The following is a 17,797-nucleotide window of genomic DNA, read 5'->3' on the forward strand; positions in this document are numbered from 1 at the left end:
AATTACTCTATTCTAAATTGTAATCATTTTAATTTTAAATGTAAATATATAAATTTGAAATTTTTTTATAATGGTTGAAAAATAAGATCTGTCTATCTGATAGAATTGTATGGCGATCAAGATACTAGAAAATACGTAGAAGTACCTAGACTAAAGTATCTGGTGGCATAAAAATGTAGGACCAAATACCAAAAAGTGAGAGCAATACTAATTTAATTTAATTTCTGGGATCACCTTCTTTCTTCCATTGATCAATGGTCAGAAAAAATTCAAAGCAAAAGTACCTACCCAATTGGTACTTTATAATCATTGTAACAAACCTCTATAAATTTTATTATATATTTAAGATAAGGAAAATTCCATTCTACATTTGCTTGTAGCTACTCCCACATGTGTATCTCATCATATATTACGTATCTGATTCAACGAAGAGTATGTACATAGAGTATGTGATCATACTTGAACATCTGTGATGGTATATACATTAGGCATGTAACCATACATAAAATATGTAGAAATACTTATTTTATATACTAATAATAAGGTATAATCATATATATTTTAAAAATAGGACTACTTTTGAAATTTTTCATGTATATACCTCTAAAGTATGTTAGAATAAGTATATGAACATACTCAAAGTGATAAATGAGTATGTGAACATATGTAAGGTGGTATATTGATGATGAGAGTAGCTACACGTGAGTGTAAAAAAAACTCTTCCTTTAAGATAAATATTATGTTCAGATACATAGTAAAAATATAAATTTATAATAATTTAAATAACTTTTAATTTGCAACCGATATTGTAGCTCTTTCAACGGAAAGAGCAGCTCAGAGATCATCCCGGCACGTAGCCGTGTGCCGGTGCGCAGAGTAACGACGCGCACGCGCTCTCCTCTCGATCGAACAGTAAAGAAAACCGGTGCCACCCAGAACTCCCTGCTGGACCGTGAGCTCGCTACGTGGCGCACATGAGGCGCGCCATGCACGGCGACACGTGCGCCCCTCCCCTCCCACCCGTCGCCTCTATATGATCCCACGGCGGCACGGCCTCGCACCGCAAGAGCGGTGGGGCGGACACAGCCGACCAAGAGAGATCAGGGGCGAGGCCGCGAGAGCAAGCTAGCAAGTGCGAACTCCGGAAGTGATCGACGGCGAGCGAAGCGATGGGTCGCGTGGCCGTGATGGCAGCGCCGCTGCTCTTCACGCTGCTGCTGCTCCTGGCGTCGCGGTGCGCGCCGGCGGGGGCGGCGGCGCTGCGGCACGGCAGCGAGTGGGGGTGGGAGGAGGCAGAAGTGGGGTGGCGGCCGGAGGAGGAGAAGGAGAGGGGGGAGGGCAAGGGCCTGTTCGTGCTGGACCGGGTGGAGAAGGTGGTGGAGTCGGAGGGCGGGCAGGTGCGCGTGGTGCGCGGCCAGCCGTGGCCGCCGTCCGCCGTCTGGTGCCGCGAGGGGCTCATGCACATCGGCTTCATCACCATGGAGCCCAAGACGCTGTTCGTGCCGCACTACCTCAACTCCAGCATCACCCTCTTCGTGCGTCGAGGTATGTATGGATCTCGCTTGCAGTTTCACACGGCTTTTTAGCAGTTTGAAATTTTGATTATTCCTGCGGAATCAAGAGCTGGATTGTTTTTGTGGTGGGCAGGGAAGGTGAAGGTCGGTTATATCTACAAGGACGAGCTGGTGGAGAGGAAGTTCAAGATGGGCGACGTCCTGCACATCGACGCCGGCTCCACCTTCTACATGGTCAACACCGGCAAGGGCCAGAGGCTGCAGATCATTTGCAGCATCGACGCCTCCGATAGCCTCGTTTTCGGACCCCCGTATCTGGTCTCTGACTCTTTGTGTTACACTACATCTATCATCTTTTCTTCTTTTGATTGAAGAGAACATTATCAGCTATTCAGCTTAGATCTTTTTTATTTGGGAACGTATCAGGTCGCCTACACGGGGATAAGTTGGTTTGTACCTGATATGTTTCCTTCTTATTTAGCACATCTAAAATTAAAGTGAGCATGTACTTGCAATCCCCAGATATAGTCTCGCACTGATGAGCCGTGATCCAATGCAGTCCTTCTTCCTCAGTGGCGCCGGGAACCCGGCGTCAGTGCTCGCCGGCTTCGAACCGAAGACGCTTGCCATTGCCTTCAACGTGAGATCAATCTGGAACAAATCACACCGTACAACATGTATTGGCAATCTCTAGCTGATGTGTGGCATAACTGTTTGCATGTCTTGTATCCATACTAGGCGACCTACGAGGAGTTGGCAAGAGTCTTGTTGGCACAAACCCGCGGCCCAATCGTGTACTACGCCGCGGAGCCCGGGAGCGGCGGGGACGAGGAGCGTGGGCAGGGCAGCAACGGGCGCGGTGCGCGGAGCAGGGAGCGCGGCGCGGCGTGGCCGGCGCGTGGAGGCCGGGGGGCAGGGGAGAGGAAGACATCGACGACGATGCGCGGCCGACGTGGTCGTGGAGGGAGCTGGTGAATCGGTTCATCGGGCTCGGAGGTTCGGGCGGCGCCGCGGAGGCGAACAGGAAGGGCAAGAAGACGGGCGGCGCGCCGAAGCCGTTCAACCTGTACGACAGCAAGCCCGGGTTCCGGAACGCCTACGGCTGGACCATCGCCGTCGACAAGCACGGCTACGAGCCCCTCTAGCACTCCGACATCGGCGTCTACCTCGTCAACCTCACCGCCGTAAGAGCCTGCTGAGATCAGCCTCCCGCGCGCGATCGGAGAGAAGAGATGACTAGCTGAAGCTGATGCGCGTCTGCTGCGTGAGTGCAGGGATCGATGCTGGCGCCGCACGTGAACCCTCGGGCGACGGAGTACGGCGTGGTGCTGGGCGGGGAGGGCACGGTCCAGGTGGTGTTCCCGAACGGGTCGCTGGCGATGAGCGCGGCGGTGCGCGAGGGCGACGTGTTCTGGATCCCGCGCTACTTCCCCCTTCTGCCAGGTGGCGTCGCGGGCGGGCTGTGACAGACCCGCCGAGTTAAAATGCGGCGGTTACGTTTAATTAAGTGTAACTTGACAGGCTGTTTTCAACTCACATGCCGATCGAAACACACCAGAAGTCTCGCACGAAGGCGCGCGGAAGGTACCAGCACGATAAAATCTTACAAAAATAGTAAATATAATTAAGACTTTTACAAAACAGCCTTGAATTTAAAATTTACAAAAAAAGTAGCAGCGGAAAATTTACAAAAAAAGTAGCAGCGGAAGAGAATATAACTTACAGAGAATTTTTACTAGAGAATAAATAAAACAAACTAAATAATTCGAGAACTACCGAGACATAAAGATAATGCGCCACATCGAGCCCACCGATGTGAAATCTAGTTAGTTCCTATACCTGAAATAGGGTAAACAACCAACCCTGATCAACAAATAATCAGCAAGATTTATCCGACTAGTGGGTATAACTTAGCCCACATATCTAGACATGCAAGGCTTTTTGGCTGGTGGTTATTTTGCAGAAAAAACATCTAAAAGTGAATCTTTATTTTCAATATTTTAGCTCCAGGCTCTATATAGATTAACTATAATCTAATATTTGCCTAAACCAACTAGAGCACACATGGTAGAGCAAATATACTATAATTCAATATAATCATCATCATAAATGTATAATCCATATTCCATATTATATCACTACGATGCAGTGCTGCGATCAAGGTGCACATATCCGAGAGCGACTGACGGCGAATCGATTCGATTTAACCTTGCAAGGTGGACATAACCAACACGGCACACGTATGCCCCGTCGGACCACACGCACCAACCATTCCCCTCCCCGCCTCGAACTACAGGAACCAGCCCAACAACATATGGTCAGCCGAGCTCAACGTGAGACCACCAAAAGTAAACATATGCATCCCCAATTCTCCGTGACTACTCGACCACCCCAGGAGTTGGGTGCGGGTTCCTGTACTTTCGAAGCAAGGCAGTACTTGGCTTACCGGTTTCGACTACCTCCTACTCCCGGCATGCGGCTAGTACAATATCAAACTCGATCAGCAGGGCCAGACAATGGTACGGTCCTTAACCGACACAGACGGGGCTAAACATTTCCCGCCCGGTCTCCAACTCCTTTCCTTTCCTGCATCTTCCAATATTCTATATATTCAATTTATAGAGACATCCTATATCTCGCGAGTAACAGAAAATTACTCGACTCTAAAATATACTATATCTCGCGAGTAACAGGATATTACTCGACTTCTACCGAAACCTATTAAGCATAGCAGTGCTACCGCCCTACACATACTAGTATGAGGCCCAGAAAAACCTAGGGATCATACAACTAAGGTTTCAAATAACTCCTGAAACGTAATGCACAAGTAATAAACATACATAGTTATTCATAAATTGAAATAGTAGGACATGCACCGGGGCTTGCCTGAGGGTAACATTAAGTTAGTGCTAATATTATTTCCGGCCTTGGGCCCTTCCGACCATTGGGCCGGGTCTTCACGAATTCCTTCCCAATCCCGCCTTGCTAGCTCTTGGGCTTCATGGCTACACCTGTTCCATAGTCACCAGATCGCATGCACTGGAATCTACATGTGTGCATATGCATATGATATGAGAGAATGCATATATGAATTACATATTTACAAAAATAACCCATAACTGAGGAGAATTGCTAACGATTCGGACCAACTACTCTAACCCTACCCGCTCAGCTGCCGCCACACCGGTCAGACCGGTCCAAAATACCCCAAGCACCCTACCGGTCGGACCGGTCCCTCCGACCGGTCGGACCGGTCCTCACCGAGCACTGTCCTAAGTATATATATTGCAAGCTACAACTAATAGACTCTTTCTTTACTCAATCAATCTCGGGGTGAATTCAAAGAAGTAATACATAGGAAGCTAAAATAGTTAGACAACTCTAAGAGATTATTTAAAAGTATAACCTTAATTAATTGGGAAATATGTTAGTTTAGGAACAATTCATAATTAAGTACTAACTTTTCATATAAGAAGCTAGTTCTTATTACTAAGGCGGCCATTTATTTAAGCCTACTCATGATGAACTTAACAATTAAAAAGCTACAAACCCACACGTCCGGAGACTCCGGGTTTTAGCCCAGATTATCCGGGTACAAATTTTCTGGAGTATCCGTGCATTCTAATGATGAATCAAAAATTAGCATGACACTACGCTGATAAAATGTGTTAATTGTATGCGCCATTATCTTTCTTAAACATAAACTAGTTATTATCCAACAAACATACTAGTACATGGATATGTTGATTACCATACTAAACGATGTTTTCTAGACTTGTAACTTTTGCAATGAACTATGCATTCCTAAAGCAAGCCACTGCCCAAGTTTCATAATTTTTGAACTAACCTATTTACCGAAAATAATTAAACAACTCTAAAACACAACCTAAACTTTATCGGAGGCAAAAAGGTCATTTCACAAGAATTAAATCCCCCCTGGAGATTTAAATCTAAGCATTCAAACAAAACTAGTTTTGTATTTTTAGGATTTTTCTTTGAATTCGTATGCAATCTGCAAGTTTTCGTCAAATGAATTAAAGAGCTCCACCTTTCAGACTGGTTATTATAACCGGTCAGACCGGTCCTAGTCGAGCCATGGCGCAGGGCCATGACCGGCGGCGTCTCGGGCGGCTCGGTGCCGGAATCCATGGGGAAAGAGGCCGAGGACGATGAGGAGCTCACCACGAACCCATTTTGGGGACTTGTTTGGGCGGAAGGCGACCGGAGAGGCGGATCGACAATGAGGGGCGGAGCTACTGTCCATGGAGGCTTGGAGCTTCGATTCTCGCTGATTCGGCCGAGGAGAGACTAGGCTAGAGGTTGGGGAAAGTGGAGGAGGTGGTGGGGAATTTCTATGCGCAAGTGATCGAAGCAAGGCGACCGGAGGGAGGAGATCGATGGAAGGGGCGGCGGTGGTGGAACGAGCTATGCTCGTCTCTGTCTGGAGGAAGGAGAGAGAGCTGAGTGAAAGAGATAAATATTAGGGGAGGATAAGGGAATTAAAAAGACTCCCAACCGGTCAGACCGGTCGAGCCGAGCTAACCAAACTTTGACAGAAAGATTATTCTCTAGCGATTTAACTATGAAGATTTAAAACTAATGGCCGAAATTAGTCTTAATTACACGGGCCGTTCGAGTTCTTCGGGTTCACGACCTCGGCGCGGCGCAACCGGCCGCAGTTCCTTGTGGGCGCCGCCTCGGTGCTCCGCACGATGCTGGGGCCGGAGGTCGCCGCCGGGTTCGGCGCCCACGAGAAGGACTTCAGGGAGCTGGTGCGGGCGCAGGAGGCGGCCCTGATACTGCCGTCGTTCCCGGAGACGGGGAAGAGGGAGAAGGGGAGGGGGAAGAAGGAGGAGCCGCCGCTGGTCATCGAGCAGATGGCCAAGGAGTGAAGCTGCTCGAAGCTTTTATCGAGCAGACGATCGATCAGGTGTCAGGTCGATCGATGCTCACTCAACTCTGCTTCCTCCTGAGTCCTGAAGGAGCATGTGCACCACGGATGCTGCTGCTAGACTCTGTTGTTGACCTGCGTCAGTCAGTGCTTGTGTTTTTTTCGTGGCGCTGTCTATAAATAAAGTCCTCTGTGGCGTTTACAGCTTCGAATGGATGGCAGAAAAAGAGAGAATTTTGTGAAAGTCGAGCAGTGCAGGCATGCAGCCGAGTTAGGCAATTGACGCAGCTTTTGGTACCAGGCTCCAGGAATCAGCCATGAAATCAAGCTTTTAGTACACTACACATTCAGCTTCTCGTACCGAATATTGAGGCGTGTAAGCCTTCGGAAACCGAGCGACGCTGGTCGAAAATTCGATTGCCCGGTCAATCCGATCAAGAGGCAGAAATGATTTACAGAAAATTGGTACATTCCTGGTGTCTTCCTCCCAAAAAAATCGCCAAAATCCACGCACGCCAATGCAAGCCTAGCGTTCTTCCTCGTCGGAGAGTCGTGCATCTGCACGCAGCTGGGAGCCGACGCCGGCAGCCGAATCCGAACACGCCTCGTGGTGGCAGTGGCAGAGATGGTGTGATCCTGCGCTCAGGCAGCGGTCACTGCGTGACGCCCAGCCGGACGGGCTCCTCCTCCCTGCCGAGGTGCTTCCACGAGACCACCACGCCGCGCTTCACGGCGGCGGCGTACACGGCCATGGCGTCGGTCCACCGCCCCTGCCGGCCGAGCTCGCCCAGCAGCGCGTCGAACGCGTTCCGCCCCGGCACGAAGTCCCGCACGATCATCACCAGCACCAGCACCCGCAGCGCGTCGCGGGCCCTGCCCCGGTCGCAGAGCGCGCGCACCACGTCCGTGTAGGCGCGCTTCCGCAGCGCGTACCCCCGGCGCACCATCTCCTCCAGCAGCGCCACGGCCGCGTCCACCTCGCCGCCGCGCGCCAGCGCCTGCGCCATCAGGCAGTACGTGTACGACACCGGCTCGTGCCCGGACGCCACCAGCTTCGCGAACACCTCCCGGGCGTCGCCCAGCGCTGACGCGTCCGCCGCGCACCGCCGGCACAGGCCTCGCGCCAGCGTGTCAAGCGCGCGCCCGTCCGCCTCGAACCCAGCGCGCTCCATCCGCCTGTACGCCTGCCACGCCGCCGCGGTCTCGCCGGCGCGCAGCAGCGCCGTCAGCACGATGCTGAAGCTGATCCTGTCCGGCAGGCAGGCGCCCTCGCCGCCGCACATCTCCATGAGCAGCGCGAACGCCCTGAGCGGCTTCCCCTCCCTGCAGTGGCCGTTCAGGAGCGCGTTGTAGGTGAAGATGGTCGGCGAGAGGCCCATCCCGACAGCGTCGTGGAAGATGGCCGTGGCCTCCTCCGCTCGCCCGACCTTGCAGAAGCCGTCGAGCACGATGGTGAAGGTGTAGATGTCCGCCGGCGTCGTGGGCGAGTCCTTGAGCTTGTTGAGCAGGTCGCGCGCCTCCTCGAGCCGGCCGACGTAGCAGAGCCCGCCGACGAGGCTGTTGTAGGTGCGGATAGTGGGCTCGCACCCGAGCGCCCGCATCGCGTCCAGCACCTCCATGGCCTTGGTGACGCGGCCGCGCTTGCAGAGGCAGCCCACGACGGTGGAGAACGTGGCGGCGTTGGGGCGGAACCCGCGCGCCACCATCTCGTCGAGCGCGAGCTTGGCCTCGTCGGGCGCGCCCAGGCGGCAGAGGCACTGCACGGCGGTGGCGAAGGAGTGGGCGTCGGGTGCGACGGGCATGGCGCGGAACAGCGCGACGGCCGAGGCGTGGTCGCCCGCGCGCCCGAGCGCGGAGAGGATGTCGTTGTAGTCGGAGACGGTGAGCGCCGCGTCGTCGCGCTGCAGGAGGTCGAGCACCTTTACCCGCTCCTCCACGGGCAGCTCCATGATCCGCTTCGCGCAGTCGCGGGCGCAGAGACGAGGCCTCTCGCCCCTCCCGTCGCCGCCCGGTCCGTCGGAGCGCGAATCCAGGACCTGCGGCGGCGCCGGCTCTCCGTGGAGGGTGCCGTTGCCGTTGGACTGCAGCGCGCGGAGGAGCTCGGCGTCGTGGTCCCGGGGCGGGGCCTTGCAGTGGCACGCGAAGGAGGGTCGAGGGAGGGCGCTGCCATGGTGGGATGAGGACGGCAGGGTGGAGATGCGATAGGAGGGAGGCGGCGCGCGGGGGGGCTCGGGGGCGGTAAGCTGTTGGGGCGGGGAGAGTGGGAAGGATGAGTGGTGGTAGAGGGAAGCCATGGTGGATGGGCGTGTGCAGGAGGCGAGCCGAGGAGATGTGGTTGGGAAGCGAGAGGACGAGGGAGAGAAGCTCTCGTGCCGTGCGACGCGACGCCGACGCACGACGTGCTTCTTGGAGGCCCAGGATCGTCCTTCCAAATTGCAGGCCACGTTAGCTATGGACTCAGCGATCAGGTGGCAAATGTGGACCCTGGGCCTTGATGGCCTATGAGCTGGGGTGCCATAGCCCAAGCCCCATGACGCACACAATGACATAGTAACTCCTGGCTGCTGCTTGCAGGCTTTCATTGTTGCCTTTGATGGGTTAAGATTAAATCCGGCCCGTTTAAATATCGCATATTGCATCCTTCGGATTTCGGAAGTTGGCCCTACGCGTGTCCGCATCATGATGAGCGAGTCCATGAATAAATAAAGGTTCGAAACATGAATGTCGAGGGTAATTTTAAATGCACATGGAAGAGAGTCTTAAAAGAGGAAGACTTACATTAATAATATACATAAAAAGTTACTTTGCATCTTCTTTTAAGGAAGTAAGCTTGATCTCCTTTACTCCAACAATAAGAATAAGACATAAATATTTCTTAAAAATGTTATGGGTGCAGCTCGGAAGGAACAAAATATGAGTTAGACTAACACGTATTAGAACACCCAAAAGAGAATATATTTGTATAAACAAACAAACCACTCACAGGATCACTCGCCATGCTTTCTTAACTAACTAATATTGTGTTAATGGTGCACCCCCCATATGTTCGCTCTAGCTCGCCATGCCAGATCATGTTTAGTTTTCAAAAAAATTTCTATAGTACCCGTCACATCGAATGTTCGGACACATGCATGGAACATTAAATGCAGTTGAAAAAAATAACTAATTACACAGTCTAACTGATTAGTACGAGATGAATCTTTTAAGCCTAATTAGTCTATGATTTGACATTATTTGTCAAGTAACAACGAAATATGCTACAGTACTAAACCCAACAATTTTTCACCAACTAAACAAGGCCTTTTGCATGACGTGCTTGTTGGAGGCCCGGTATTGTTGTTTGAATTAGTTCCAGGGCACATTTCTTATGGGCCAGGCATAAGGTCGAAAATGTGTCTCTCACCAAAAGCAATTTATGGACCTTTTCCTCTTTTTTTTGACGGGTATGAACCTTTTTCTTTTGATTTGAGATGACAACTCATGGCTTTCGTTGGGCTGTCATAACCCAAGAGCCCATGCAGCAGCATCTCATTCATCATAGAGCGGGCGTTGTCGCATCAAAGTAAGCCATTGGTTGGGTTAAAAGAGAAACAACTTGCATAAGAACATACAAAATTAGCTTTTATATTTTTTATTATATAATCTCTCAACCAGCTATAAGCACCATTTTGAACCCATAAGTTTTATTGTGTTTCTATGGAATGTTTATATATTATTATCATTATAAAGTTTCAAAAAAGTCCATGTGTGCCAAATAGGCCTTAAATCTTGCTCTAATTTTGGTATGGTATGATTTTGGCAAGCTATGAGTTTGTTTGGGCAAAAATCTGAAATCCAACCAAGTAGGCTCCAAACCACCAACCGAGCTTTTTGTCTTAGTCCTGCTTTACTTTGTTCTCCATTCCTATACAACTAACTAATCATGAACGCACACGTCCTTTTGGTCCACTGAACCATTGCTAAAAGCACCAACTAAAAAGGTTCCAACTCCAATCCGCCCGGTAACTTTGCTCCTCCTGTTACTTTCTCTTGTCCATTTGGGAACATTAGTGGCGACAAGCTATACAGGAATTTGTTCCATTTGTTCGGTTGCGCACGGTTTCATTCCGGGCCGGAAATGATAGAAACAATAAGAAATATAATAAGAGGTCCAGATTTATTCCGGGTCGGAAACTATTTGCAACAAAATAAGCTCATAATAGATACAACAAAAGACCTGGATTCATTCCCCGTCTCTAGACTCATGGATTGATTCCGGGTCTCTTGTTATATCTATTGTGAGTTTATTTTGTTGCAAGTAGTTTTCGACCCGGAATAAATCCGGGTCTCTTGTTACATCTCTTATTGTTTCTATCATTCCGGGCCCGGAATGAAACCGTGTGCAACCGAACAAGTCCTTAGCAAACAATTGTGAATTCCAGATGAATGGAATTCCCGTGACGGAAAGGAAATGCATCGATCCCAGATGAGATGAGATAGCCTAGTGAATCATGCCAAGCATTCTAGATGGAGTAAATCAGTAACAGATGCCCCCCGGTGCCTGAGCCCTGAACAATCTGAACTTTGGATTCTCATGGGGCAATCATATGTTTGAGAGAAAGAAGCCCCAACCCAGGCAGCGCACGGCAGGACCCTCAGATTCTCCTAAAAGCACTTTGTTTCATTGGACCTGCCCTACCACTATCTGATTGACGATGGTAAAAAAGGTGGCCATTGCTCTTCCCTCCCCCACCCTGCTTCTCCCGCCCTGTTTTTTGCTTCAAACGTTCCCGGCGGGTGCCGAGCGACTGAACCCAAGGACAGAGAGCGTGCTGCCAAGGGCCAAGTGCAAGGCTGCTCTTTTGTGACCTGTCCTCCACCCAGTGGCGCTAGCAAAGCATGCGCTTGCACATGGCACCATCTCATGTTAAGACGACTTCAGAAGTGTTCAGTCCTCAGGTCAGGCGTAACACTATGTGCGCCCTCACCGATTGCCATTCAGACAGAGCAAGGGATACCATGGCGAGCCGGGAATGCCATTGAGTGAGTGCTTCCAAGCAGCAAACGGCCAAACGCAAACCTTCCAGGACAGATTGCACGACAGGAAGCCGGCTGGGGTCACGTACACGTTAGTCTGGTACATTACAGGGATCTTGATTTGAGAGTCAAAAAAGCAACCGGGAGCTGAGAGCATAATCCACAAGAGCACATTTAAATAAGGTAAAAAAAAGACACCACGTGGTTGGGCCATGGCCGGTGAATAGTTGTAGGTCCTGGGGACCAAACAACTGCCAAGATTATGCTCACTGCAAAACACAGCTCCAGATGCAGTGCCAAAACAATCTTCATAATCTATCATTTCCTCCTGCATTTTGAGGTACCTGAATACTTCACTGTTTGTTTATGCACACGCCATGCCTTGCCCTGATATACATGACATTGTTAATTAGGATCAGCTAATGCATTAGGAAACCTAACAAGTTATGCTGCGAGCTACTAAATGCAAGGCTCAGCGGGAAAGCTATTCATTGCGCGTGCTACCTCGTGCCAAGCTATCGCAGAAGCGCTCCTGTACATCTTCCACCTCCAGCCAGGGGAGAGGGGAGCACCCGCCGGCGAGTTAGGGGACGGGGGAGGGGAGGGGGTGGCCAGCGATGGTGGTTGGTGGGGGGAGCGGCCGCCGGCGAGGCCGGCGGCGGCCGGGGTGGTGGAGGGCGGCGGCCGCCGCCTTTAGATCCGGGGTTGCTGGGGTGGCGGCGGCGGCGGTGGAGGCTCCATGGCCACCGGACTTAGAAGAGAAGGTGGGCGGGGGGGGGGGGGGGGGAGGAATCGACCGGCGGTGGACGGTGGTGTGTGGGCGGGCGGCGAGGCGGCGCGGCGGAGCGCCGCCGGCCGGGGTGGTGGCCGCCGGCGGCCGGGCCAGGTCTCGGGCGGGGACGTGGCGTCGAAGGAGGGCGGGGATGCGACCTCGGTTAGCGTGGCGGCGGTGGAGGCCGCGGAAGCTGCCGGCGGCGGGGGCGGCGCTCGCTGATGCGATGGGACGCCTTCCAATCGCAGAAAGCGATGAATAGACGCCCCCAAGTTCAGTCAGATCACCAAACTTTGACCAATCCATGCTGTTCGGTAGCACGATTAGTTTTTTCCTTGTACCATGTTTATCTCCCTCGGGAAGGAGACTAAAAGCCAAGATACTCTAGCAGCAATGCAAGGGGAACAAGTACATGCGAAAGAGACAGATGGACAATCTTGGCCGTGTTTAGTTCTTTACATGTAAAAATTTTGTGTTGGAATATTTCTAATTTGAAGTACTACTAAATGAAGTCTATTTACAAAACTTTTTGCATAGATGGGTTGTAAATCACGAGACGAATATAATGATACTAGTTAATCTATGATTAATCCATAATTAGCGGATGATTACTGTAGCATCACTATTACGAATCATAGATTAAGTAGACTCATTAGATTCGTCTTGCGATTTACAGCCCATTCATGTAAAATTTTTTGTAAATAGACTTTATTTAATACTCCATGCATGTGTCCCAACATTCGATGTGATGTTTTTTTTACATTTACGGGTGAAGATCTAAAGAGAGCCTTGTACACTTGTACTAGCATTTTCAGTTCTTTGTACTTGTACAGTTGTACACGCTACGGTTAGTCATCAAGGTGGGGTCACTGTGTGTGATTTGTCTGCATGATTCCAAGCAAGTCAGGTACTCCAGGTTAGATAGACAAACACACAAGATTTCTCTGACTGACTGGTACTTGCTATTGCGACTACCCAGTACTTGCCAGTTTGTTTGGTTTAGCAGTACAATACAATACAATAAAAAAAACTGTCACAGGTAGTTGGATAGCAAAGACCCAAAATGCGGCAATTTTCATAATAATATAGGAGAGCAGGCAAGCTGCGCCAAGTTGCATGTAACCGAAGCAGAAATTACAGTGATCTTGCAAAGAAGCCACCAGGACTGATGTGAGAGGATCCACACCATACACCTTACTGATGAGGATCTAAGTCAAACACATCAACAACCCGGGAGGCCTTCAAACTATTGCACACGTTACATAATTCTCTATCCATCAAAAGACTAGCTAGACGCTTCACAAATTGCTCTTATCATCTAAGCACACTAGATAGAATAGAACTCCCTCCATCATCACCAGCTGATCAGTTACCAAGCAAAGAAGGATCTCAAAAAATAAAAACCAGCAAATAGGGAGAGGTAGGGCTTTAACCTAATTCAGTCTCTGGGCTATCCTGGGGGCATCTGATCAGCTCCAAGATGTTCACCACCTCGCTCATGTCCGGCCTGTTAGAAGGAACCTGAGAAGTACAGACCAAACCAAGTTTCATGATAGGAACAGCCTCCTCCAGTGGAAATTTCCCGCAGAGCCTCTCATCAACGCACTCTTCCACCTTTCCTTCATCCAAAGCAGCCCTTACAACATCGCAGAGCACAATCACATCATCTTCCATGTACTCCACTGGTGTCCTCCCTGTTAGGATCTCAAGAATAAGAACGCCAAATCCATACACATCACATTTCTCTGTGATCTTCACTGTTCTGCATGCAAACTCTGGAGCCATGTAACCAAGTGCGCTCTGTACCTTGCTGCTTAAGACATAACGATCAAGCATTGGAAGTAGCTTTGCCAACCCATAATCTCCCACCTTAGCCTCACCTGATTCATCGAGTAGAATGTTGCTTGATTTCAGATTGTAATGGATAATATCATGCCTGTGGAGATGAACCAGGCTTCTTGCTATACCAAGAACTATATCAAATCTTTCCTTCCAGGACAGGCAATTTGTGGTGGATGACTCGTGCAATTGCTTGTGCAAGTTACCCCCAGCTACAAACTCGTAAATAAGAAGCTGAAGTGATGGTGTCCAGTAATACCCTTTGAGTGCGATGAGGTTGCGATGGCGAAGCTTGCCCAGCATCTTCACTTCTCTCTCAAATTCAACTTGAGACTTAACCAAGCTTGACACAGTGAGCTTCTTGATGGCAACAGGTTGCCCATCTCGAAGAGTGGTCTTGTAGACAGTGCCAAAACCACCACGCCCGAGCTCGCAGTCCTTGTTCAAAAGAGCATGGGTACTGGCACTGAACTCTGGATTTCCTCCTCCAAACATGACAAGCTTGCCTGCATTCACGTCAGTTGTGGGAGACTGGCTGAGATAACCATCTGAGAGCTCCAAGACTGCAGCAGAATGAGATCCAGGGGCACGCACTCGAAAGTTGAGAACAGTAATGGTAATGACACCGACAGCAATCAGAGCAGCTGCACCAATTGCAACAAGGGCTGATATGCTCAGTATGGCTTTCTTGTGATGGAGGCCACCATCAGGCACAGGCTCAATTGGTGATATTGGATCGGAAGAGGTGTTTGGGTTCAGCACTATTGGTTTTGGTAGCACACCATTACAAGAAGAGTTAAGCTTTGCGCCACAAAGGCCAGGGTTGTCCGACACAGATGATAGGGGGATAGTGTCAAAAAAGCTACCAGGAGGGAGATCCCCAGAGAGCTGGTTATGTGAAATATTGAACTGCTGCAGGTGGGGGAGGTTAGAGAGCTGCTTTGGTAGACCACCAGTGAGCCTGTTCCGAGAAAGATCAACAATTTCAAGACTGGTAATGTTGGCAATCGTTTCTGGAATTGCTCCTGTCAGATTGTTATCTGAAAGATCCCTGCAAGAGATAGTAGTCAAGTATACATCAGAAAATAAGAAAGCTTAACATGTAAAAGCTCCAAACATTTGCCTACATATTGGATTGAATCAGAAAGAGGTTCTTAAACTTAAAATACTAGCCGCGCAAATGCGCGGGCTATACAACTAGTTGGATTGAATCAGAAAGAGGTTCTTAAACTTACAGTGAAGCAAGCGCAGAGCAATTGCCAATCTGAGCCGGGATATTGCCGACGAGAGAGTTCTTCCCTAGCCTCAACTCCTTCAATGACTCTCCTCCAATGGCAGCTGGAATGCTACCATTTAGCCGGTTGGCAGTCAAATCAAGAACCTCCAGTGACTTCATCTCCAAAATGCTGGCTGGAATACTTCCACACATCGAGTTCCATGACATGTTCAGCGACTGCAAGTTCTGCAGCTTCGAGATTTCCGATGGAATAACTCCAGAAAAGGCATTGTTCGACAAGTCTACTCCTTGAAGCACTGAAGAAACATTCATAGGCATTGTTACCACCCCACTCAATGTGTTCTGCGACACCGACACCCATTGAACTCCAGAAGCAAAGACCCAGCTAGGCAGTCCACCTGTAAGAGAATTCCAGCTGACATCAACATGCATTAGGCTCTTGCATCCACCAATTGATTCAGGTAAGGCGCCAGTGAACCCATTTCCTGACAACCTCAACTCCCTCAATGACATCAACCCACCAATAGAGCCCGGAATCTCGCCGGAAAGCTTGTTCCCTGACAAATCCAGCACCTCCAGGCTTGCCATTTCTCCAAACCATGTTGGAACACTCCCAGTGAACTCATTTGAGCTCAGGTCAAGGTATGTGCAGGTGGAGAGCCGCCGCAGGGATTCTGGTAAATTGCCGGACAGCGAGTTGGACCCAAGATCCACTGACCTCAGCAACGGGCAGTCCCCAATGTCGTCCGGGAGGCTACCAGTGAGACGGTTGCCTCGCAGGTTCAGCTCCCGAAGGTTGAACATCCTGCTGATACCGATCGGCAGGTCGCCGGTGACGGCATTGCCGGAGATGTCCAGCGTGCGCAGCGCGTTCAGGGACCAAATGTCGCTGGGCAGCGCGCCGGCCAGGCGGTTGGAGGACAGGTTGAGCGACGCGAGCGTGGCGCACGCGCCGACGCCCCGCGGGATGTCGCCTGAGAAAGCGTTGCCCGCGAGCGAGACGTCGCGGAGGGCGCGGCACCGGCCGAAGAGCCCCTCCGGGATGGGGCCCTCGAAGGCGTTGGCGCTGAGGTCCAGCGTCTGGAGCGCCGGGAGGCGGGCGAGCTCGGCTGGCACGTCGCCGGAGAGGTTGTTGTGGGCGAGGGAGAGCGACTGGAGCGCCTCGAGGCGGAGGAGGCCCCGGCCGAGCTTGCCGGAGAGGCCGAAGCCGGCGAGGGAGAGCGCCGAGACGCGGCCGGTGCGGGGCTCGCAGGTGACGCCGTCCCAGGCGCAGGGCCGCTCGTCGTCCTCGCTCCACGTCGCGAGGCGGCCCTCCGGGTCCGACACGTCGGCCTTGAACACGATCAGCCCCAGCACGTCGTCGTTCAGCCCCGCCGCCGCCGCGCCGCCCTTGGCGGCAGCCACCGCCAGGAGGGCGGCGAGGTGGGCGACAACCAGCAGCGCGAGAGGCCGCATTGGTGCGACTCCACGGGCACGACCAGCAGCAAGAAAGGGCTGAGTTTTTTTCCCCCCTCACTTTTTCTGGCCGTCGAATTGCAAGAGGCGCCCCCTGATGTTCCGAGAGACGCCGTGTGTAGGCGATTGGGAGGGAAGAAAGGAGCTTCCAGGGAGGGATGGGGTTTTCAAATTTGCGGGTGACGGCCTCCGAGCTTCCAATGGCGCCTTCTTCTCCGCTGCAGATTTCAAAGAGGAGAACAGCACGAATGACAGTGATTAAACTGTCACGAAATGGGTTTCCGGAAATCGCCCCGTTCAGTAGCGGAGGAAGTCGATGAGTACCTGCCCAGCCAGGATGCACCCGTCTACGTCGCCGCCGCCGCCTCGTCGGAGAACGCCATGGAAGAGAGGGAGAGGGGGAGAGGGAGTGAGGGAGCAGCGGGGAGTGGGCTGAGCTGGGGGACTGGGGGACTGGAGTCGCGAGTGAGAAAAAGAGCACGAGCGAGCGAAGGGTGGAAAAGGAAGCTCCACCAGGCTCTGGAGGGACCGGAGCTTATCGGACGGCGAGGGACAGGTCTGCCGCACGACGGAGGGTTGGGATGTGCCGCAGGGACGGTGGCTCCGGCTAAAAGGGCGGCGGGGCGCACGGGATGGGCCGGGTGCATGGACCGAGAGGGGGCGTCTTCCTCCTCGAAACTCGCGCGGGTGCTGGAGGGCCGCGGGGGCTGCTCGGTTCGACCGAGGCGGAGGTGAGTGGACCGGTCCGGGCGAGCAGGACCGGCCGTGGACTCGTCGTCGTCGGGGCTTTTGAGGCGAGCGTGCTGCCTCTGTGGCTCTGTGGCAGGTGCTGCGTCGGTTTTCCGTTTTTCTTTTTCATAATGGGTTTTTCGTTTGGGTGGTAAAAGGTCTTAAATTTAGCTTAGATAATTTAAAAATATATTTTAAAAGAGCTAGATTCTAATTGTATTCAATTTTAAATATAATTTAAGCTAAAAATATGTGTCAAGTTGAATTGTGAAAAGACCACGGGGACTATGATCGTTGGAGCGGATGGTGTGAAACTGTCGTATGTGTGGAATCAGCTGTGCTCA

The 17,797-nt window shown here is 51.3% G+C and overlaps 2 protein-coding genes and 1 pseudogene across 2 annotated transcripts; 1 reads left to right on the forward strand and 2 right to left on the reverse strand.

Annotated features, from left to right (window-relative positions):
• Positions 1-1,169: 1,169 nt before the first annotated feature.
• Positions 1,170-6,597, forward strand: LOC120652447 (annotated as a pseudogene).
• A 97-nt stretch (positions 6,598-6,694) lies between these two features.
• Positions 6,695-8,784, reverse strand: LOC120652446 (pentatricopeptide repeat-containing protein At1g09900-like). Its single transcript, XM_039930269.1, has one exon. It carries the CDS (start codon positions 8,697-8,699, stop codon positions 7,059-7,061), a length of 1,641 nt encoding a protein of 546 aa, XP_039786203.1. The 5' UTR covers positions 8,700-8,784; the 3' UTR covers positions 6,695-7,058.
• Positions 8,785-13,248: 4,464 nt separating this feature from the next.
• On the reverse strand, positions 13,249-17,299 carry LOC120652449 (probable LRR receptor-like serine/threonine-protein kinase IRK). Its single transcript, XM_039930270.1, has 3 exons — positions 17,049-17,299; positions 15,268-16,942; positions 13,249-15,083 (listed from the first exon to the last, which is right to left on the reverse strand). Exons 2-3 carry the CDS (start codon positions 16,722-16,724, stop codon positions 13,622-13,624), a joined length of 2,919 nt encoding a protein of 972 aa, XP_039786204.1. The 5' UTR covers positions 16,725-16,942; positions 17,049-17,299; the 3' UTR covers positions 13,249-13,621.
• Positions 17,300-17,797: the final 498 nt, after the last annotated feature.

The sequence above is a fragment of the Panicum virgatum genome, chromosome 9K, assembly GCF_016808335.1.
Source record: "Panicum virgatum strain AP13 chromosome 9K, P.virgatum_v5, whole genome shotgun sequence".
NCBI lineage: Eukaryota > Viridiplantae > Streptophyta > Magnoliopsida > Poales > Poaceae > Panicum > Panicum virgatum.

Excerpts from the sequence above, each read along its gene's own strand:
- LOC120652446 (XM_039930269.1), bottom strand. The coding sequence starts at position 8,699 with ATGGCTTCCCTCTACCACCACTCATCCTTCCCACTCTCCCCGCCCCAA.
- LOC120652449 (XM_039930270.1), bottom strand. The coding sequence starts at position 16,724 with ATGCGGCCTCTCGCGCTGCTGGTTGTCGCCCACCTCGCCGCCCTCCTG. Across the intron at positions 15,084-15,267 it reads TGCTCTGCGCTTGCTTCACT|GGATCTTTCAGATAACAATC; the intron begins GTAAGTTTAAGA and ends TATCTCTTGCAG.